Source organism: Dama dama, chromosome 2 (genome assembly GCF_033118175.1).
Source record: "Dama dama isolate Ldn47 chromosome 2, ASM3311817v1, whole genome shotgun sequence".
Taxonomy (NCBI): domain Eukaryota; kingdom Metazoa; phylum Chordata; class Mammalia; order Artiodactyla; family Cervidae; genus Dama; species Dama dama.
Window position 1 is genome coordinate 5,953,406 of NC_083682.1, and position 23,192 is coordinate 5,976,597.

General features: G+C 54.7%; 1 protein-coding gene across 1 annotated transcript; it reads right to left on the reverse strand.

The window, feature by feature from the left end:
- Nucleotides 1–728: 728 nt before the first annotated feature.
- Nucleotides 729–21,587, reverse strand: SYT12 (synaptotagmin 12). The gene is made up of 8 exons (XM_061156401.1): nt 21,559–21,587; nt 15,191–15,247; nt 10,262–10,455; nt 8,177–8,569; nt 4,899–5,114; nt 3,582–3,702; nt 2,371–2,504; nt 729–1,045 (listed from the first exon to the last, which is right to left on the reverse strand). Exons 2-8 carry the CDS (start codon nt 15,222–15,224, stop codon nt 872–874), a joined length of 1,266 nt encoding a protein of 421 aa, XP_061012384.1. The 5' UTR covers nt 15,225–15,247; nt 21,559–21,587; the 3' UTR covers nt 729–871.
- Nucleotides 21,588–23,192: the final 1,605 nt, after the last annotated feature.

Here is a 23,192-nt window from a genome sequence, read left to right on the forward strand (position 1 = left end):
CTGCAGGGGCTGGCCAGCTGCGTGTCCCCTGGCCCTGGGCTGGCCTGGGCTGGGGCTGGGCCTCTGGACCCCTGGGCCTTATGAGGGTTACGGTTCTAGGAATTAGATTTCACAGAGGATGAGGCTGGAGGTGCTGTCCCAGGTGGCCTGTGGGCCACCGCTTGGCCTGGTCCCTCGGCCTCTCCTCCTGCTTAGAGAGGGGCCCTGTGTCCACGGCAGCAGTGGAAGACTGCGTTTGTGACGCGGTCACAATCCTACCCAGCTTGGCCTGGGCTGGGCTGCGGCCCGGGACTGAGCTCTCTCCCTGCCCCTCACAGCACAGCTGCCGTGTTGCCCCCCATTCCCCCCCGGACCCCTGAGCCCTCCACAGGTCCTCGAGGCAGGGCCTCCATCTGCACCGAGATCACCGGGGCAGGGGGATCTCATCTCCCTGATGTCCTAGGGGCTGGCCTTGTTCATGTCACCCCAGCCTGTGCCTCACACAGCACCCGGCCCCCAAGACTCACAGGGTCCCTGTGCATGGCTTCCCAGCAGGGGTGGAGTGTGGGGAGCTCTGAGAGGCCAAGGTCCCCCCAGGCCGAGGGACAGACCTGCTGGGGATCTGAAAATGGGGGCACAGGGGGCCGATGCCTGGTTGCGCTCCCCGAGTCCTGGCCCAGACACAGCCGGTCCTCAGTGGGAGACAGCCCTGGGTCCTCTGACACCCAGCCAGGCCCGTTCCTCCACCGCAGCTTGCACAGAGGGATCATGATGGCTCACGGGGGCTCCACCGGGGACCCCGGCGTTCATGGTTCCGGCCGGACGACAGAGAAGGGTGTCAGAGCTCGGCTCATGCCAGGCTCTGGTGCCTGCCCCGGCCCTGCCCCGGTTGCTAGTTTCGCCGGACGGGGTGCCACATGGACACGGGCCTGCGCAGCGTGGCCAGCATCTGATTCCAGTGGGTGGTGCCCATGCCACTGGCCGACGGCCCGATGATGACGTGGCCCACGTTGTCCCCACGGCCGTCACTGCTGCTCTCAGCCACCGTCACACGGAGAGACAGGTCCTGGGCAGGGAGTGACATGGGTGCTGGGGACCAGGGGCAATGCCAGAGGTCCCCCGTGGCCCCCAGACCCCAGCAGGGTGCCAGGCACAGGCCCCCTGAATCCTCACCTGTGACCTGTCTGACCCCACAGCCCCGCCTCAATGCTTCCTTTCTGGGTGAACTTGGGCAATGACTTGGGCTCTTTCTACCTCAGTTTCCCCATCTCTAAAATGGGTGGTAATCATAGTTCCTATCTGTTCCAGGAACAAAATGAGTTAAAAAGTGTACAGAACTTACAACAGTGACTGCATGCAGTCAGAACGTTATGGATGTCTGATGTTGTGCCTGAGATAATATGCTGGACTCATAATTTAGAAAGGGAGGAAAGAAGTTGCTCGAGATCAAAGTAGTGAAGCTGAGACTGGAACCCAGCCTGATTTCTCTCCTTCCTCTACCCCACCCTTCAGCACCCCCCCACCCTGCATCGTCCCAAGAGTCAGCCCGCCCTAAGAGGCTGTGAAGCAGGAGAAGTGGCAGAATGACCAGCCAGGGGAAGCAGGGGGCAGAGGGGCGGCCTGCCCCATGAGAGTGGCAGGGGACGACAAGCCCAGGGACTCTGAGATGTCTGCCTGGATTTGGAACACCCAGAGTGAGGTGGAGTTCTGGGTTTTCAAATTCAGACAGGGTGTCCCAGAAGGGGAGACTAGGGGTTTCTGTACAGCCCCAGGGCCAAGGGGCAGGTTTGGGCTTAAGGCACAAAAAAGATGGATGGAAGGAAAGAATAAGGGAAGGTGATGAGCTCCCCATCCTCTGAGGGGGGCGAGCCAGGTTACCAGCGTGGCCCAGGCCACATCCTCTGCAGTCCTCCCCGCCTTGGTCTGTGATATCTGTGCTGGGAAGGAGGTCTCCCTGGAGCACATTGTCTTCTGAAGGCAAAGGGCATCTGGGGAAGTCAGCCAGGCCTCTGCAGGCAGAACCTCAGGAGACCGGGGGCCTGACATCCTGCTCATCCCTAGGCCTGTGCAGTTCCCTCCCCTGGGAGCCGTCTTCTCCCAGATCTCAGCTTAGCTAGCCCCACCTGCCGAGCCAAGCCTGACTGCCAAGGTCTGGGTGTTCCTCGTGGGCTGGCACTGTCTGGGGACTTCCCTGCCTGTCCACTGTGAGCGCCCAGGATGCGGTGCCCGTATCCCCAGCACCCACCAGAGGGCTGGTACCTAGCGGGTGCTCAGTACATGTTGCAGGACTAGAAAGGTGATGGCTTAGGGCCAACCATCACGTCTGCAGGAGTCCCGAGGATCGAGGCTGGAGGGACTGGAGGGCCCCTCCCCTGCGCCATCCCCCCTCACCTGGAGCACAGTGGCTGGCACGGAGAAGATCATGGCTTCATTGAACACTGGGTTCGGGTCATCCCTCTTCACAGCTGTCTTCTTTTTGCTCATCTTCCTCCCATCCTGCAGCAGGTACACCTTGACGAAGGGGTCTGTGGGTGGGGAGGGGGGTGGGGTGAGGGCCAGTGCCACATTCACTTGGCATAGACCTGCCCAGTCACGGCAGCACACTGGTTCCAAACTCCCCCAAACATTCACTATTTTTTTAACAAAGCTCTTTGGCTGCACCAGATCTTAGTCGCAGCAGGCACGATCTTCAATTTTCTTTGTGGCCTGTGAACTCTTAGTTGAGACATGTAGGATCTAGTTCCCTGACCAGGGATCGAACCTAGACCGTCTGGATTGGGAATGCAGAATCGTAGCCGCTCGACCACCAGGGAAGTCCCCCCAAACCTTCTCTATCACCATTCTCTCTCGAAGTTCTGTCATCAGTCCTTTCTTTCCTATTTTAGAGATGAGAAAACTGAGGCTCACATGCACATCAAGAGAAGATCTGGGCTTTGGACTCTGGCAGCCTGCCTCCCAGCCCATGTGCATGCTCCCCTCACGTGATGCTTGGGGGAGCTCCACAGATCCATCATTTTTCACTCTATAAATGGCCCAAACGCAGACGTCAGCCCTGAGTCACCCGACGCCGGTTCAATGGAGCCTGATTCAAGGACGTGCGGCTCTGGAATAACGAGTCGCTGTCTACTCATCACTTACCGCCCACTCGGTGTCCTTGCTACACCTGCCGGGACCCGGGGTCCCCCAGGCTCCCAGCCAGGCTCCTGCAGCCCTCAGTCTTCAGTTACCTGGGGTTGAGGTTCACGCAGACCTGAGACATCAGGCCCCGCCTGATACCCACACCGTCTCGGTGGCCCTGGTCCCCGTTTGGGATTTGGGATGCAGTCCAGCCTCTGGGATTGCCCGCTGTTTTCATATCAGTGCCCTAGCTTCCTGCTTTCAGAGTCGCATCCCTCCCCCCAGGGGCTCCCTGCCCCCGCTCCCTGGTTCCCCTGTTTCCCCAGCGAGATTAACCTTCCCACCGTCCAGAGCTCCTGAGCTCAGCCTAGGCCAGGGGTGGGGAGCCTGGCGCTGGGCCCTACACTTGCTGATGCCCTCAGGTGCCCAGGGCTTAGCAGCTAGGGCACAGCTCCCACCTGCCACACAGAGGAGCCAGGCCTTACCCGCTGTGGTCTTGTCGTTGGTCCAGATGAGATTCTTGGCTTTCACCACGACCACGGTAAGGCGCTCGGCCGTTGGGAGGTAGCTGAGGGACAGCAGGATCTCGCCCACGGCGTCGGCGGCCTGGAGGACAAGTGGGTGGCTCAGAGGGCTTCTGCCCTTCCTTCTCCATTGAGAAGTTGCTGCTCTTAAGGCTCCTTACCCCAGGGCACCAAGCTGGTGGGATTGAGAGAGGGACCCCTCCCCTACTCCATGGTACTCTCCCCACCTCCCACTGGGTATGGTCCTGCCTTGGAAGGAGGACCAGAGGTTGCCTGTCAAATGTCGCAACAAATGCAGTTATGTTCCCTCATTCCAGACCGAAGAAAACATTCTGTGGTAGTAGCACTTAGAGGGTCCTGGTGGACTGGAATTAACAGATCATTTGCTTAAATACTGGCTCAGATGGTAAACAATCTGCCTGCAATGCAGGAGACCTGGGTTCGATCCGTGGGTCAGGAAGATCCCCTGGAGGAGGGCATGGCAACCCACTCCAGCATTCTTTTTTTTTTTTTTTCACTCCAGCACTCTTGTCTGGAGAATTTCATGGACAGAGGAGCCTGGCAGGCTACAGTCGATAGGGTCGCCAAAACTGAGTGATGAACACTATCATGTTCACTTACTTAAATAACAGTGATGCTCCCCAAGCACTGCTACACTTAGGAAGCTGAACTTCAGCCTGGCCTCCGTCTGAAATAACTCACTTGAGGGCCAGAGAGCTACTTCCCTAACAGAACCTCTACAGGAGTAGAGCTTCTTAAGGTTTGGTGGTAGGAGCAGTAGAAGAGGTGTAAACAGTTGCCAAGGGCCATTCATTTGCATGCAGTAACCTCAGTTTCTCTGAATGTGGCTCTCTTTCTCTAATCTCCTAAAAGTGAAAGTGAAAGTCTCTCAGTCGCGTCCGACTCTTTGCGACCCCATGGACTATACAGTCCATGGAATTCTCTAGGCCAGAATACTGGAGTGGGTAGCCTTTCCTTTCTCCAGGGGATCTTCCCAACCCAGGGACCAAATCCAGGTCTCCCGCATTGCAGGCGAATTCTTTACCAGCTGAGCCACAAGGGAAGCCCAAGAATACTGGAGTGGGTAGCCTATCCCTTCTCCAGCGGATCTTCCTGACCCAGGAATCAAACTGGGGTCTCCTGCGTTGCAGGTGGATTCTTTACCAACTGAACTAATCTAAAGATGTTGGCATTCAGGCTGTTTTGAGACAGTGGATTCCCTCATCTAAAGTATACACCCGTGACGCCATCCTGGCACATGCAGGTGGGCAGACTGACCTTGTTCTGGTCCTGCAGGTAGAGCCAGCCGCTGAAGGGCTGTAGCGGGAGGTCAAGGACAGAGAGCTTCAGCTCCACCACCCCCGTGCTCACATTCCGCTCATCTTCATCGATACCAAACACTGAAAACCGCAGGCTCTTCTCCTCCAGGGCTGCGGGGTCCAGCGGGATGGAGAACTTCTCATCGAAGAAGATGGAGTAGGCGTTCCTCTGGATCTGCAGAGAGAAAGGGCGGTGGAAGGAGGTCCGACGCTGGGGAGGAGGCAGCAGAAGATGCCGGCGAGGCCACGGTAGGGAGCGAGCACTGGACGGGGGAGCCCGGAGGCCTGGGCTACCATCGGGCTCTGTTGACTCCACACCTCAATGTCGATCCTTTCTTTGGTGGCTCAGCCCTGATGATATAAAAGCCCCCTGTCGTCCTCTCAGAGGTGGCCATCTAGTGGGCTGGCATTCAAAGCTTAACAAACTGACCCCAACTAATTCCCATCCTCAGTGCCCATGGCTCCCCAGAACCCTTGCCATGTGCCAACTGAGATGGCCATCTTTCTGGCACATGTTCAAGTCCAGCCCTGGGGCCAGGCATACAGTGAGGAGGGATAACTGCCTGTGAAGCTGAGAGCCTTAGATGTCCAGCCCCCATGGGGCCTGGCCCAGGACGCTCTGAATGTCATGGGGCAGATGGATGGATGGACTGATGAGGCAGGACTGGGAAGACTCTGTTCCTAAGCCTAGTCCTGCCTGGTGGGCGCTACTGGCCTCCTCCCAGGAAGCTGTGGGCTGTCCCCTGGGCAGGTGCACTCGCGGGGCCTGCTCCCCTCTCCGTGGGGGGCTGCCTTAGTCACTGCCTGGCGATATTTTAAGAGAGGAGCTGTCATCCCTGGTACCTTGCCTGAAGCCGGGGAGCTGCCCCCCTACTCACTGGGATTGGCTGAGCTGGGGTGCTAAGGCGCCTGCATTTCTGGGAATAAACCTGTCAGCACCTCCAAGTGTCCTGAGTCACACTCTCCAGTCACGCTCCGGGCTGAGGATAGGCTGTTACACCGACCTGGGAGCTGCACACCCAACCCGGTCACCTGCTCAAGCATCAAGGGCTCCTCCCCCATTGGACAAAGCCCACCTCCTGATCCTGACCCTGGCATTCAGGTCTTCTTTGGCCCTAAATTCCTTCCTCTGGCCAAACCAGCCTCTTGACTGTCCCCTGCCCATAGGAGTGCAGGCTCCCTGATCATCCATGCACTCTATGAGCATGTAGATGGAGAAATCTGGGGTTGAGTTCTGGATCTCCGGCTCACTTGCTGGGGATCTCATGGGCAAAGGACTTCCATGAACCTCAGTTTCCTCATCTGTAAGATGCCCTCAATCCATCCCCCATCCCTGGGGCTAATGAGAGGGATGCAGATGGGCTGAGCACTGTGAACCAGGTTCTCAGCACACATCAGGCTGTGGCGGCAGCTGTCAGCCTGTCCCCTCCAGGGAAGGACCCAGAACCACCCAGGGTCCTCCAGGCAGCTGAGGCCGCAGGCAGCGTGGCTCTGGGCCAGAGAACGCTTCACGGTTCTGACAGACAATCCATGGAGAGCTGACCAAGGACTGGGCTAAGCACTTTTAATATATATATATATATATATATATATATATATACACACACATAGTGGAGAAGGAAGTGGAAACCCACTCCAGTATTCTTGCTTGGAAAATCCCATGGACAGAGGAGCCTGGCAGGCTACCATCCACAGGGTCGCAAAGAGTCAGACACGACTGAAGAGACTTAGCATGCAGCATATATATGTATATTGGGTTCCCCCGATAGCTCAGCTGGCAAAGAATCTGCCTGCAATGCAGGAGACCTGGGCTTGATCCCTGGGTTGGGAAGATCCCCTGGAGGAAGGCATGGCAACCCATTCCAGTATTCTTGCCTGGAGACTCCCCTGGACAGAGGAGCCCGGCGGGGTGCAGTCCATGGGGTCGCAAAGAGTCGGACATGGCTGAGCACTATATGTATTTGGCTGCGCTGGGTCTTAGTTGCAGCATGTGGGATCTAGTCCCTGCTGTCAAACCCAGGCCCCCTGCTTTGGGAGCACAGTCTTAGCCGTTGGACCACCAGGGAAGTCCCAGGACTTTGCAGATATTAATGCATTCCTTCCTCAAGCATGATGATGCTCATCTGACAGATGGGGAAACTGAGTCATGGAGTGTTTAAGTGACTCACTCCAGGTCACACTTCAAGGAAGTAGAGAAGCAGGATTTGAACCCAGGCAGTCAGGCTCCAGGGTGCTGTTCCTAAGCATACCCTGCACTGCCTCTCTGAAGCTGGCCTCCCCTTCTTAGCCCTACATTGGTTCTAGACCCTCCTGGAGTGAGGGGGCAGGGTGGGACAGGAGGGTAACGATAGTCTTCACCGCTGAGGAGCAGCCCGTTTTCAGCACGGGAAACAGGACTGGACACTGGGGCCTGGACCTCAGGCTCCTCCTGCTGTGGTCAGAGGCCGTGCTGGGATGACCTTTGCTGGTGCCGGGCAGTATGGTGTAGACCTCGCTCTCTCTTGGCAAGGCAGGGGTGCCATCTGGAGCGGAAGCCTGGAGCAGGTTGCTGGGTCCCTCTTCATGCCCTTTCCAGCTTATTCTGCAGCCTCCCTCCCACTGCTTTCAGCCCCAAGAGCTGACCTCCAAGGGCTACATCACCAGGCTTCCTGGGGTTGGCCAGGAGGGGTCACTGGAGGGAAAACAGAAGCTGGAGGGAGGTCAGGGTGCTTATTCCCCTGGTCCTTCTCAGCAGGATGGCTACGAGTTGATCGCACTCCTTAACCAAGGGACATAGTCCTTATCCAGATGGCCCTGGGCACACAGTGGTCTCTGGGTAACTTCCCCTGCCCCCATCCCCTCGGACCAGGGTACCACGCCATCCCTGAGGTCGCCCCACATACCACCACAGCTTTATAACAGTCCTGTTACCGAACTCTCCCCAAATGAGCCAACGTGAACCTGTCATCCCTTCCCTGCCAGGTCCTGAAGTTGACACAATTGACAAATGGACAATTACACTGGATTCGTGTGGTAGGATTGCCGAGAACTGCACACAGTGGGGGTCCCCAGGTGGAGGCCCCAGACTCTCAGGTCTGTCCTCCCTACAGCCAGTACCTTCCACCCTGGGATCACTATCCAAACTCGCTCTCTGGCGCCCTCCTCAGATCCTGCCTGGCCCAGCAGCCCTGCCTGCGAGTCGGGGGGCACACCCCGCCCCGCCCCCGCCCTTTGCCCCACCCCCAAGCCGCCACTCACCCGGGAAATGCCCACGATCTGCTCGTCCGGCAGCAGGCTGACACGCATGAAGCAGGACTCGAAGCTGGCTTCCTCCCGCTCCAGGAGGTCCTTGCCCTGCAGCACAGCCACGTGGAGGGTGTGGGAGGCGGCGTCGTAGTCCATGCTCACCTCCACCTGGCCCAGCGTGAAGTCCTGCCCGAAGTTGTTGCTGACGGAGGAGACGGAGTTCAGGGAGTCGGCCGATTGGGATTTCCGGAGGGTCCCGTAGGGGGCCAGGTCCAGCTCGCGGCCCATCAGCTCCAGGGGCCCCAGCTCGCTGATGCTTTCAAAGGTGTCCTCGATGCTGAGGCTGCCTTTGCGACTGGAGGGCCCCCTAGTGCTGGCGCGCTGTGCATTCCAGGCCGGTACTCTCTAGGGTGAGAAGAAGGGGCGTGGAAGCATCGGAGGGCAATAGGCTTGGTCTTGAAGACATGTGGTTAGCCCGGTTCAGGCAAGACACCTCCTAGCTCCCCTTTTGCAAAAACAGGGCATGCCTTAGTCAGGAACATCCTTCTTTAATATTATTTCATGTTACTTAGTTTTCTGTCTCTATCCAAGATACAAGAGAGCCTTTTCTCAAAATGTTTGTTTATATGAACTGAATTTCATTAATAAAGATGTTCACTGAGATGACGTGTAGGAAAAGGAAAAATAGTTAGCAATCTAAGTGTCCAGCAGAAGGGGAATGGGTAAGAAAACTAGACTACAGATACTCAACAGATAATGGAGCAGCTTCAAAGGAAGCTTACAAAAAGTCTACCACATGAGAAAGCTTTCATGTTGGATAACACTAACTCTAATAGGCAAATTTTTCTTTTCTCTAAGTCGATCTTGGGATTTGAGAAAACAAAAGCCTGTGTACAGTAAGTATCTCCCTTGTTGGTAGTTTTCGTTATCGTATTTTTTAATGGCCCCATTAATTTGCTGTTAAGTGGATAGCCATAGTTTATGTTACTATTCCCCTACTGTTGGACATTTATCTTGTTTTTCACAAACATAAACCATGAAGCATTGAATAGCTTTCTTAAAATCTCGACTTAAAGGACACAGTCCTTTTGACAGCTTTTGACACATGTTTCCAAAACGTTCTTTGAAAAAGCTGTGCCAATTTACAGTCCTCCCAACAGAGTAAGAGATCATTCCTTCCAAAACCTCAAATGAGTGAAGCACGAGGGGCCCTTGTCTGGTAACAGGTTCTGGCTGTGCTTTCTGGAACTCTTCATGATGTTAGCAAAATCCTCTGCCAAGTGTCAAGTGATGAAATGTTTAGCAATATATAGAGAGCCCTAAAAATGTTTACACTCCCTGATACAGTAATTTCACATCTGGGCATCCTTTCAAAGTACATAATCCCATACAAAGACAAAGTTTGACATATAAACCACTTACTGCATTATTTATGGTGGCATTTAGTATATCATGGCACATACATAAAAAAGAATCTTATGCAGTCATTAAAATGATGTTTATGATCAACAATATGAGAAAGTGCTTCAACTTTAAGTGAGATGAAAAGAGTAGGGTGTTAAATTCTGTGGAGAAATGACATCCATTGTATAAAAACTATGCATGGAAAAAAGATTGGGGTGGGGGCTAGATTTAAAATGTTGGAAAATAACTCATGGTAGCTTACCTCTGGGTTGTGGCTTTTGGGGAAGTTTTTCTTGTTTTTATTTTCCTGTATTTTTCACAAGATGGTGGGGAGGGTTTGTTTGTTTGGGTTTTTTTTTTTTTTTTTGCTTTGCTTTTAAAATTTGGCATCACTTGTGGAATCCCAAATTACCCAGTTTACCCAGGCCCAAGGAGTGAAAGTACAAAGTCCTAACCCCTGGCCCACAAGGGAATTCCCAGGATGGTGTTTTAAATGCAAAGCATTCATTCATTCACCAAGTATTCATTGATTACCTAGCTGGGCTCTGTTGGAGATATGGAGGAGGACAAGGGACTCTGTTCACAGGAGGAAATTAACCGGGAACGAGTTGGGGAGGGATTGGGGGTCAATCCTGAGAGTGGATGGTGGAGGCAGGGGTGGAGGGTGTGCACCCATGGGAACAGAAGCCTCACCTTCTGCCTGGCCTCTGCGTAGGTCTCACCATACTTCTGCTGAAGGTATCTGTAGTCATAGTTTGGGAATGGGGAGGGGCTGGGGAAGCTCCCCGACGTCCAGAGCTTCCACAGGCTCACGGCTGCAATTCCCAGCAGTGCCAGGGCCCCAGCAGCGTAGACACCCACCTCCCAGTCAGGGGGGCTCTTGATGACTGAAGGCAAGAGCAGAGTAGTCTCTCATTAATGGGCCTTGGGGCCTCTCAATCATTTTTTTTTTTTTTTTTGGCCTCTCAATCATTATACATCCCCACCCAGGGAGCCCCCAGTTCAGCACTGACTTGCTTATTCATTGAACAAATATATATATTTTCTAGTCTTTATTGAATTTATTATGATGTTACTTCTGTTTTATGGTTTGGTTTTTTGGCTTTGAGGCTCGTGGGATCTTCGCTCCCCAACCCGGGATTGAATCTGAACCCTTGCAGGTGAAGTCTTAACCACCAGGGAAGCCCCTGAATAAGTATTTATTGAGTGTCTGTTATGCCAGGTGTCGTGCTGGGTGCTGGGGTTCCAGTGTGGAACGAGATATACACTCTCTGATTTCTGCTTTCGGCCGCTTTCCACAAAAACACATTTCTAGCAGGAGCAACACTTGGTTAGAGCAGATGAAGAGCTGAGAACAATAGTTAAATATTCCTTAGGCTTTACACGAATTGGGTTGTTCATGCCTCTTTGAGTTCTCTCAGCCTTCAAAGGACTTCTGCTTCTGGATAATCAAAGCAGGCTTTTGGGATCTGGCGGGAAGTGGAAGGGGGCTTGGGGGGCGGGGAAGAAATGATCCCCCTTTATGCCTCAACCTTCATCAAGAAGAACCCAATGCCCATTAGTCGATGAATGGAAAAATAAAATGTAGTACTTTCTTACAGTGGAATATTATTCATCAATAAAAAGGAATGAAGTACTGATACATGCTCCAACATGGATGAACCTTGAAAACATCATGCTGAGTGAAGGGAGCTAGTCCCAAAAGACCGTATGTTGTATGATTCTATTTCTATGAAATGTCCAAAATAGGGAATCTCTACAGACAGAAAGTAAATTAGTGTCAGGGGCTGGTGGGGGGAGCAGTGAGGGGTGTGGAGTATGGGAATTCTTTTCAGGGTGATGAATATATTCTAAAAATTGATTGTGCTCATGCTTGCACAATAGACTAACTACAGCCCACTGAACTGTACCTTTTAAGTAAGTGAATGTATGGCATGTGAGTTTTATATCCATAAAATTATTACTGAAAGACAAACAACATACAAATAAAAACACTCCAACCAGAAGTGAGAGGTGGCTGTAGGCTGTGCAGGGCTTGGGGACAAATCTAGATGTTCAGATGCTTTTTGTGCACTGGTGAGTCAATAACTTTCCTTATCTGAGCCTCACTGTCCCCAAATGGTAATTAACCATCCCCTCAGCTGTGCTGGGTAGGTCCTCACCTAGCATAGTGCTTGGCCCATGGCAGAACCATAAATGTTAAGTCACTCTACTAGAAAACCTGGTTCTTCAATCCCCCAGAGAAGTCAATGAGATAGTAAGGTTCATTTTGGAAAAGACTGAACTGTTGGCAAATACAATTCTCTAAAGCGTTCTCAGTGTTGCCTCTACACTGGGTTCAACTGGGGACACCCAGGCACACAAGAACTTGCCCAAGGTCACAGAACCAGGAAGGGGTGATGCTGGGATTCCAATTCTGGCCCCTAGACTCCAGAGCAAGCAGGGGTAACCACTGCCCCACCTGGCCTCTGCCCGCACAGGTCCCCAGCAGCAGGGAGAGATGTAAGGAGGGTGTTTCAGGAGTGGAGGTTTCTCATCACACAGCCGTTGAGCACCTACTAGGTGCGAAGACCCCCTGGAGCCCCAGGCTCAGTCCCTTAGGTGGGTCACAGTCCCCGGGGGTGGGCAAATCGTTACGGCACAGTGATGGGCGTCATGATGAGAACATCCCAGGAGGGTTTCGCAAAGAGGGACGCCCAAGCTGGGACATGCAGGAGCAGCAAGGCGTGTGCGGCCAGGGGACTTCCCTGGTGCTCCAGTGGCTAAACTTCCCTGCTTCCAATGCAGGGGGCCGGGGTTCGATCCCTGGTCGGGGAGGAGGCTGGTATGCAAAGCTCAGAGAGTTCAGAGCACCCGGTTAACAGTAAGGGAAGGGGGCGTTTGGGGCGGAGTCATGCAGCCCTGGGAGGCCCCAGCCCATCCCCGCTGTGCTGAACTCAGCCAGCTCCACCAGAATTTACAACACTCGCTCCAGAGAAGGGCAGGGCCCAGCATTCAGCCCTGGCATTTACCCAGCTCTCCACATCCTATGGGGTCCCTTCCTTCACTTTGGGGATCTTCCTGACCCAGGGATTGAACCCAGGTCTCCTGCACTGCGGGCCAATTCTTTACCATCTGAGCCACCTGGGGAGTCTCTAGAGGGGAACTGAGGCTAACAGAAGCTAAGGAACACATCTATTTATATTTCTGGGCTCAAGGCCACCAGGGTGAGAAATGGAGAGTCTGGTGTAGATTCCTCAGCTCCCGGAGGCCACGTCGCCTCCCTGGCTCCTGTCTCCTCATCCAGAAAGAGGGCATGACACCAAAATCACCCACCATCCAGTGGTCCCACCCGGGGTGGGGGTGGGGGTGGTGGTTATTCTAAGGGAAAAATCTCAACAAGTTTCCTGTCTGCGGTGAGTCAACGAGTCTGTATTTATAATGGCAGAAATCTGAAAACAGCCCCAAGGTCTGACCGAGGGGGCCAGTGGGGGCCAGTGGCGCTGTCTCAGGAGGGACGGTCACTGGGCTTTGAGAATGACAATTGAGGTCATCGGGACGTTGCTGTGGCAATGCAGAGAACCGTCTGAGGCATTGTTAAGAGAAGGGAAAAAAAATCAATCCCCGACACGGTATAACCACATGATTTGATGTAAAAATCACACAGCGTGTAGGCAAGGGCTGGGCAGACCACAGAGAGGCAAGAAGAGGCAGAAGAAATGCGGATGGAGAGAGAGCGAGCAAACCTGTGTGCTCCTGACTTCTGTTGCAAGAATGTAATTTGTGGGATAAATAAAATCACAATAAGGAGCTACGGAGGGCCCAGAGCGGGCCAGGCTCTCAGAAGTCCAGTCAGTGGGGGATGGGAAGGGGCTGGACCTGGTGACTGGAGAGTGAAGTGTGTGGGGGTGGGGGGAGGCCCCACCCCCAGACGCACAACCAGCCCCCCCCACCCCCAGACGCACAACCAGCCCCCCCCACCCCCAGACGCACAACCAGCCCAGCAGGCTCACTGGGGCCTGGGTGCTGGCAGGAGGCAGACACAGTCCACACAGGCAGTGGACAAGGCAAGGGGGCTAAGCATCACGAGGTTCTCCTGAGAGTGAGTGTCCTGGGGGCTGAGGGCCTGAAGCCAGCAGCCCGGTTGGCACAAAACGGGGGCAGGACAGACAAATCCCCAGGAAGCTGACATGAAACGATGACAGTTAATGCGCATTTATTTACTCATTTTATTGTGTACCAGCCTCAGGACCGTATGGGAAGAATTCCCCTGGGGAAGTGAGGTCCGTGCTGAGACCAGGAATGAAGAGAAGCAGCCTTAGGAATAATTGTTCCTCGCTTTGCCAGGCTCTGTTCCAAACACTTCCTGTATATTAACCCAGTGAGTCCTCAGAACAACTCTGAGAGGATGGTTCTATTATTATCCCTATTTTACAGACGGGGAAGCTGAGAGATAGACGAGCGATTAGCTGCCAGACAACGTGGCTCCAGCTCTATGCTCGTAACCTCACACGGGTCTCGAGGACTTAGCCAGGCAGAGGCAGTGAGCGCTCCAAGTGAAGGGCACAGCATGTGCAAAGGCCCGGAGGTCGGCGGAGAGCCGTGTTTGCAGAGTTGGGCACTTCACACATGTTAGCTCACAGAGGCTGGCAGCATCACCCCCAGTTTACAGGTGAGTAAGTGGAGGCTCAGAGAGGTTTCACCACTCACTGAAGGCCACGCCAGGGCCTGGGCCAAGGCCTGTGAGCCTGCAGGTGGAAAGTGAAAATTCCTGGCTGGGAGTTGGGAAAGGTGGTCTGCCCTTCAGCTCTGCCCTGGGCTGGCTGGGGGCTGAGCTAGGGAAGGAGCTGGAGGAATGGGGAGCTGCGGCCTGGGAGACCTGGGTCGATGTCCTGGGTCTGTTACTTAGTCACGGTCCCTTTCCTGAGCCTCCCTTCTCCCATCTGTAAATGGAGAGGGGAACAGAAGGAGAAAATATGGCAAGTGCATTTCAGCTGTGACACCATCCGCCATCAGCCTGAGTGTGTCTGGTGTCTTAAGGCTGGTCCCAAGGGAGCTGCCATGGCTAGACTGGATGACCACTGGGTTCAATATCCTGTGCATCTAATATCAGCCTTCCTGGTTTTCCTTGCATTTGGCTCCAGGAATGCCCCCAGGGCAGTGGATTCCACACGACAGGCTCAACCTTAGGGAGCAGCAGGACAGGGGCCTCCTGGGGGATCCCCTCAAGTCCTTCCATAGGAAGGCAAGCGACTGGAAGAGACAGAAGAAGAGACCTCAGACTGGTCCCGATCCGGTGTGAAAGTGATAGTGGTAGCTGCTCTGTCATGTCCAACTCTTTGCAACCCCATAGACTGTAGCCTGTTAGGCTCCCCTGACCGTGGAATTCTCCAGGCAAGAATAATGGAGTGGGTGACCCTTTCTCTTCTCCAGGGCATCCTCCCGACCCGGGGATTGAACCCAGGTCTCCCACCTGGTGGGCAGATTCTTTACCATCTGAGCCACCAGGACTGTGTGACCTTGGGCAACTCTCTGACTGTCCTTATCAGTAGATCGGGGCTATGACTGGGGTCCCACTGACACCCCTACCCCGGGCCTGGAGGGAGGGTCCTGTGAGGTGGTTCACTGGCCGCGGGGACTCACCGCTCAGGTGGTGTTCTGCCACATCCACAGCCATGCCGCCTGCCGCCGGGGCTGAGGCTGGAAGGAAGAAGAGAGTCAGTGGAGGGGGCTTCAGAGGGTCACCACCCCCCTGCCACGCCCCACATGCCCAGCATCCAGCACTCACACTCAGGTGGAGGGGACCTGGGCAAATGTAGTGGACTTTTATTTATTTTAAACTTTTTATTTTGTATTGGGGTATAGCTGATGAGCAAACCATGTTGTGATAGATTCAGGTGAACAATGAGGGGACTCAGCAATACATGTACATGGATCCATTCTCCCCCAAACCTCTGTCCTATCCAGGCTGCCACGTAACTGAGCAGAGTTCCATGTGCTCTACAGTAAGACCTTGTTTGTTATCCATTTAAAATACAGCAGTGTGTACCTGCCCATCCCAAACTCCCTAACTATCCCTTCCCCTGATCCCCCCACCACCCCCTGGCAACCATAAGCTCCTTCTCAAAGTCTGTGAGTCTGTTTCTCTTTTGTAAGTAAGTTCATTTGTATCACTTAAAAGTAGCAGATTTTTAAAATAGCATTTTATTTATTTTTGGCCACTCCCTGTGGCTTTCCAGATCTTAGTTTCCAGACCAGGGATGGAACCTGGACCCTCTGCAGGGAAAATGTGGAGTCCTAACCACTGGGCTGCCAAAGATGTCCCTAAAAAATAGCATAGAAAATGTCCCTTTAAAAAAAAGAAAGTAGTGTTTAAAGCACTTTTCAAGCACTCTGAAACCTCATTTCAGAGTTGTTGTTGTTCAGTCGCTAAGTTGTGTCCGATTCTGCGATGCCATGGACTGCAGCACACCAGGCTTCCCTGTCCCTCACTATCTCCTGGAGTTTGCCCAAGTTCATGTCCATTGAATCGGTGATGCTATCCAACCATCTCATCTTCTGCCACCCTCTTCTCCATTTCAGGGTTGCCAGATGGGAAAAAATGCAAGATGCCCAGGGACACGTGAATTTCTGATTCATTGTTGGTAAAAGTATGTCTAAATATTGCATGGGACATGCTTATACTAAAAAAAATTCACTGTTTATCTGAAACTCAGAAATTACTGGCATCCTGTATTTATATTTGCTAAATCTGGCAACCCTATTTCATTCCCATCCTACCAACAACAGACTGACCATCAGCGACTTGGCTACTCATTAGAGCAGCCCCCTCAGGTGTTCCCTAGGACTGAGTTCAAATGTTTTTGTTTACATTGAACCGGAAATGCTACATTTTTGCAATATTCTGTTATCAGTCTTTTCTCTGCTTGGGATGCTTTCCTCCCCATCCTCCACTCCCAAGTTTTATGAACCACTGAAGGTTTGACTAAGTTGTTCTAGAAAGGTCTAGAAGCTCATACAACCCATTACCTGAAGCCAGACGACTGCTCATGGTTTTATTACTGTGTTTGCTAACAAGGAAACTGGCTCGCAGACATGTTCTAAATGGGGTGGGGGTTTGGTAAAGGAAGGTTGGGGTGGGGGTTTGGTAAAGGAAGGCTGCGGTGAGCTGTAAGGATCTCAGCTCAAGGGACACGGAGGACAGGATGGTTTCCACCCTCTGCGTTCCTTCGGGGTTCCGAGAGGTGGTTACCAGCAGGTAAGTTGGGGTGCCCGTGGGTCGGGGGATGCGGATGAGGTGGGTGGTCAGACCTTCAGATTGTCTGTCTACCCAAGGGCAGCTGCTTTTCTGTTCCCACGGGAATGCCAGTCTAGCCTGGCTAGATCTGAAAAGCCAGATACTGGTATTTTTTTAACATGCGGTTTCTTGATTTTTAAATGTTGCAAACAATTCACAAAAAATCTAAACACCACTCAGTAGAAAGTAAAAGCTCCTGGGTGGTGACCCGTTTACAACTCCTCAAAGGAGGCTGTGGGCTCCCTTTGGGACTGGGGTCCAATCAGGGAGTGAGCATTTTCTGGAATCCTGGGGTTCTCCCCAATTTGTAGCTTTGAAGTCAAGAAGCGGGGTGCCTGATCTAGACAGGGTGTTCTAGCACATGTGGAAGTGCTATGGGTCCCAGGGCAGCAGGCCTTGAGAAATCGGGGAGGATAGGGCCCTGGGGCGAAGCCTGCCCAGGTCCACAGACAGCTCCTTGCTCCCTCCCAGGTCCCTGACGATGCCCCTACCCCCACGGTGAGATGTGAGTTGTCATGGTGATGGGAGGGCCGTACTAACCAGGAAGGGCTTCACCCATGCCAGTTCAAGTGGAAGCTCATTCCTGGAACCTGGGCTGGAGATGGTGATAAGGACCTTGCCAAGTACTTCTTACACTCAAGCTGTAAGCACTTTGCATATACATTACCTCATTTAATCCTCTAACAACCCCTTGAGGTAAGGACTATGATTATCTCTGGTTTGCAGAAGAGAGCCCTGAGGCAGGGCAGTGAAGTCTCTTGCCCAGGCAACACAGCTAGGAAACTGTTCAGTGTAGGCCATTCTGTTCCACACTTGCTCCCTAACCCCTGTGCCTTACTGCGGGAGGGCATATGGCTTCAAAAGCTGTCTGAGAACCCGCGGGCCAAATAGGCACTGTGTACACGCCCAAGGCAGCCCTAATTCCTGGCAGAAGGGGTTCTGGATATGTTGAAACACACATGTTAATATGAACACTCATGTCCCGGCCTGCCTCTGTCTTGCTGGGAATCTGGTCATATTATCGGCTTTATTTCCCACTTACCTGGCCCAAGCTGACTTCCTGCACTGGGACAGCCCATGGCAGCAGCATACTAGAGTGGGCTGAGGACATCCTAGTGGCAAGTTCCTATAGTTGGGGACCGAACCCTGTATCTGCCATATTGGGCATCTGGCTGTCAAGGAGCCCCCATCTTTCCAAGGCTCCCACATGGCCCACCCTTTCCCCTCCCCTAATCACAACACCCCGGGAGCTGTGCATTCATTGAAGGCACCATTGACTAGGCTCAGCCAGGCCAGAAGGTCCCATAGAGAACCCCCGTGAAGGGGCAGAGGCCAAAGCACCTCTGCCTGAGAGGAGGGAGGAGAGGAAACGGAGAGGTTGAGGTTCTTGGGAGGAGGGCAACCTGAGCAAGCTTTGAACCCCAGATTTTCCCCCTCACTAGCTCTGAGCCTCAGTTGTCCCATCTGTAAAATGGGGTTTATGACTGCCTGATCATGGTGTCAGGAGGGAGGAAGGAGAAGGAAGTGAGGTGGGGTTTGGCAAATCTTAGCTGCTATGATTATTAGCCTGTAAATGGTCCAGTGAAAGTGAAAGTGTTAGTTGCTCAGTTGTGTCCGACTCTGCGACCCCATGGACTATCGCCCACCAGGCTCCTCTGTCCATGGCATTCTTCAGGTAAGAATACTGGACTGGGTAGCCTTTCCCTTCTCCAGGGGATCTTCCCAACCCAGGGATTGAACCGGGGTCTCCTGCACTGCAGGCAGATTCCTTCTCATCTGAGCCACCAGGGTCCAAAAGGCCCCCAAACCCCCTACTTTGAGCAGTGGAATCGTGTGGGCAGCACTACCAGCCTGCAGATGTGGTATGTTTGTCTCAAAGTGAGTTGCCAGCATTCAAAAACTGGGGAGATTTCCCATTGAAAAATGGGTTTGTTTAAAAGAAAATAGATTTTCAGCTTCCTTTTAAAAGTTAGATTTAGGAATAATGGGTCTCAGCCTCCCCCACCCAGAGCCAGAGCTGGAGCTGAGTAGGCTGCGCCCTTCAGATGGGGCATCTGCTCTTTGGACCTGGCATCTTCTACCCTTGCATTCACTTCCAGAACCTGCTGGCCCCTGGAAGCATCTTGGTTCATGAGCATGGTAAGCAGGCTTTTGGATGAGTTAGAGAAGGTTCAGAAAGGTTAAGTGACTTGCTGCACAGACAGCCAGGAGTGGTGGAGCGGTGCCTGCCATCCTGTCCCGCCCCTTGTCTATTAGTAGCCACAGCCCTGTGTGGACTTCAAAGACGCCCTCTCCTTGGCCTTGCTCAAGACCCCTAGGGAGCAGAGCCTGTCATCATCCCCACTCCTCAGAGGACGAAAGTGAGGCTCAGAGAAGGTCAGTGAATCTGCCCAAGGTCACCAGCCAGTAAGCAGAGAGCTGAGACCGAGCCAGAGCTGGCTCTGCAGCCAGCGCCCTTCCTGCTGGCTTTACTTACCGCTCCTGAGACCCCCTGACCCCATCCCACTCACTAAGATAACCTCGGCAGTCTCCTGCTGGCAGCCTGGAGGTTTGCCAGGCAGAGGGGCTGCGGCTCCAGCTTGGAACACGATGCTGACACGGCAGATCCGAGGCCAGGGCAGCCCGCGACCAGAGCTGCCCTGAGTTCCGACATGCAGGACGGGGCGCAGCGCGGGTGGGTCAGAGTCGTCCCAAACCCTCATCTGAACCTTGTCCTGACACTCTTCCTCACTCCATCCATTCATTCTGGCCCCAACCGTCCAAACCCTAAATTGCAGGGAGTTTGCTCACTGAAAACCCCTCTAGGTTCAAATGCAGGCTTAATCATACCTACCCAGCAACACCTACCTTTTGCTGTGAGAATCAGACATAGTCCATGCTAACTGCCTCCCGTGGTGCTTGGCTCCTCGTATGCATGTGATATAAACCTGACCACTGAATGGGTGAACGGATCTCCCTTTGACAGATGAGGAAGCCAGGGCTGGAGTCACTCAGCCTATGAGTAGCAACACTGGGACTGACTCCAAGGTGCGATGGATCTGGGCCTGGGCTCCTGGCCACCACGTCACCTCCTGAGCAGGCTTTCGGGGGTGGAGATGGGTCGGAAGACCTGCCACGAGACTTACTGGAATCTGACCACAGGTTGAGGACCCCTCCTGGGCTTATCAAGACATGGCTTTCCAGGAATTTGGTGACTCTGGCAGGGGTGGGGCTCCCCCTCACCCCATGTCCTTGCTCGGTGCCCCTGAGCTAGCAAGCTTTTGGCTCCCCTCACCCGGAGGCCAGCAGGCAATGGGAAGGATCAGGGGGTGGGGACAGGGGAGCCCTCGATCGCTGACTGGGAGCCTCTTTAGGAGCTGCAGGTTTGAGATCCTTTTCAAGGGCTCCCTCCCACTTTCTGGAATAACCATATCCTGCCACCGTCCCCTCCCTAAAGCCCACAAAACCACAGTACAAACCGGAGAGGGTGGTGGGAGCTGGCATTTCCTGGGCACATACTGTGTGCTGAGTTCTGTACCAAGGGCTCACCAGGTCTTATTTCAGCACACCCTCCCTGCTGCCCTCTGAGAGGGCTGCTCCTCTGCCCACTGCACTGGTAAGAAAACTGAAGGGCAGGACACTACTTGCCCATAGTCACCAGCGCTGATGAGAAGCCGGGTCCAAGCTGGAACCCCAGGCTGGGAGATCCCACTCTCCCAAGTTGCTTGGGGAAGGCTTCAGATTTCAGGGTGGAGAGGCCAGGGGCTTGGGTCTTGACCCTTCTCCAGACTGGCTGTGTTCCTTTGGGTGAGTCTCATGCCCTCTCTGAGCCTCAGTTTCCCTATTTCTAGTAGGAGGCATAGCTGCTGCTGCTGCTGCCCAACCTGTCACCCACTCCCTAGCTCCGGGAAGAGGCTGACATTCCAGGGAAGAGGTTGACATTCCAGGGTGCAGACTTGCCAGGTGCTTTGTGGGGAGGGTGGCCTCAGTGGCTGCGGGGGAGGGGCACCCAGTCCCTCTGCAGCCCATGGAAGAGGGGTCACTCGGATGGCTGGCTCAGGGATCCTCCACCCACAGGCCTGGCTCCAGGTCCCCCTGTTTGGCCCCAGTTCCCCCCACCTTCAGCCCAAATCTACAGCCCCAGGGCCTTGAGACTGGCAGGCTTCCTCTCCCAAAATGCAATGGCATCAAAGGCTGGCAGAGAGACCCTGGACAGCTCCCCACCCAGGCTGGTGACAGTAGACAGAGGCTGAGGATCCCCTTGGTCCCCCAGGGCCTCCTGGCAATGGGGTGCGACATGAGGCATTTCCTGAAAACCCAGCACCCATGCCGCGGGGACCCTCAGGATATTTGGGGACCGAAGCGTTGGGGGGCCGACCCTGGAGCTGGGAAGGAGGTGCGAGGCGGGGCCGGGGCAGCGGGGGCAGGCAGGGCGCTGTGCGCGTGAGGGGTGTGCGTGCAGCGCGGGCGCCGGGGAGGCGTGTAAATGGCCGAGAGAGCCGCGTGTGTGCACACGCGGGGCGGGCGTGCGGGGCGCGAGGCGATGCGCAGTGCGCGAAGTGGCCGGGCCGGGGAAGGGCGCCCGGCGTGCGTTGTTCCGGGCGTGTGTGTGTGCAAGCGCGGCGCGGGTGTGCGATCCGCGCGGGTGTGCAGATGAGCGGGGCGCGCGGAGCCCGGGGGTCCCCGGCGCTGCGAGGGGACACTGCGTTCATCCGCGCTCGGGGCGCGTACTCACCCCGGCTCCGCGGAGGGGCCGCCGCTCCGGTTCGGGTTCAGGCTCGGGCTCCTGGCTCCCAGCTCCCGCCGGCCTCCCGCAGCGCGCACGCACCGGCGCCAAGCTCGGCGGTCGCCGGCGGAGCCACCCCTGCAGTGTCGCCCCGCGCCCGCCTGGGAGGAGCGCGGCGCGGGCCGGGGGCTCGGCCGGGCCGGGGCGGCAGTCGGGAGCTGCGCCGCAGTCCGGGCACGCTCCCAGGAGCCCGTCGCGCGCTCCCTGGCGCTCGCCCGCCCGCTCTCTCTTTAATTTAAAGTGACAACCCCGAGCGCTCTCTCCGCTCCCGGGAGCTGCGCGGCGCTTCCGGGGTCTGAGCCGAAGATCCCCAAGCGCGCCTCGGATCCCAGAGGTCGTCCGAGGCCGAGATCAGCCCCACACTCCCAGGCCCAGGATGAGTCGGAGTGGGGGCTGGGGATGTGCTGACCATGAGCTCCGACAGCACTGGGCTCCGAGTCCGCAGGCCCCGGTTCTAGCTCAAGCGGCCGCACCCTGTTATCCTGTGCCCATTCTAGGCCCTCAGTTTCTTTTTCTGTAAATCGGACTTGATACTGTGCACCTCCTAAGTACCAATCAGAAAACAGGAAGCGGCAGGTGGCCCCTTCTCTGAATGGTAAAACAACGTCATCTCACTTCTCGCAATGACCTAATGGGGTCGTGGTCATTCCAATCTCTCTCTCTCTCTCTCTTTTTTCTTCCCTTTTTAGCAGAAAGAAACAGCCTCAGAGAGGTGAGATGACCTTCCCAAGGTCACAGAGCCAAGTGTCAGCCAAGACTTGAACCTAGGTGGATGTGACTTCAAAGTCCGCACTCTTAACCACTTAGGGGTCCGCGCTTTCTTTCCAAAGGAATGAATGAATCATTCAGGAGATATTTAGGACGCCCCCGCTGGATGCTAGGCACAGGGCCAGGTGTGGGCGATCTTCCATCTTCCCGGGAACAGGGGGACAGGTCCCTCCCTGCCGGCGCAGTCTGGCAGGGAGGCGCACACGCATTGGGAAGGGCTAGGATGTGCGCTGGAAGGTGCCACGTGCTGTGGGCGCAGTAACCCTGAGAGCAGGCTGGGTGAGTCCCTGGTGGGGCTTCTCAGGGGATCTGTAGGGTCTGGGGTGGGATGGGATGGGGAGGGGGCGAGGTTCTCAGGCGGCGAGCCCGAGTGCTAAGGCAGCAGTGGTCTCTGGATCATCCACCCTCTGGGACGTAGAGACTGAGGGCAACCTGTGGGGTCTAGGGGCTGGGTCTGTGCTGGTCTTGGGGCAGGGAGGGGGCACCCTTGATCTAGAAGGCAGGCGGACCCCGGGGAGCCAGGGAGGCAGTTTCACTCTCACTCATAGGGGCCACCCCTTTTTCAGTTCATTTTATGGACTCTGAAGAAAAAGGAGACAAAAGGCATTAATTATGTTCCTTGGAAGGAGGAAGGGCCATAGACTCTCACTGACATTTCTCATTTAACTTAATCTTCATAGCCAGCCACCTGCAGTTCGGGATGACTGACCCATTTTCCACATGAGGACACTTAGGCACTAAAGGGCTCCTGGTTCAGGTGGGAGCATTGAATTAAACACACCACCAGCACACAAAATGGTATACTCTGATACCGG

What these genes read in the sequence shown, in the direction of transcription:
- SYT12 (XM_061156401.1), bottom strand. Translation starts at nt 15,224, where the DNA reads ATGGCTGTGGATGTGGCAGAACACCACCTGAGCG. An exon ending in GGCAGAACACCACCTGAGCG is followed by an intron (nt 10,456 to 15,190) that starts GTGAGTCCCCGC and finishes TCTTGCCTTCAG; the next exon opens with TCATCAAGAGCCCCCCTGAC. An exon ending in ACCTGCAGGACCAGAACAAG is followed by an intron (nt 3,703 to 4,898) that starts GTCAGTCTGCCC and finishes CTTGTCCTCCAG; the next exon opens with GCCGCCGACGCCGTGGGCGA.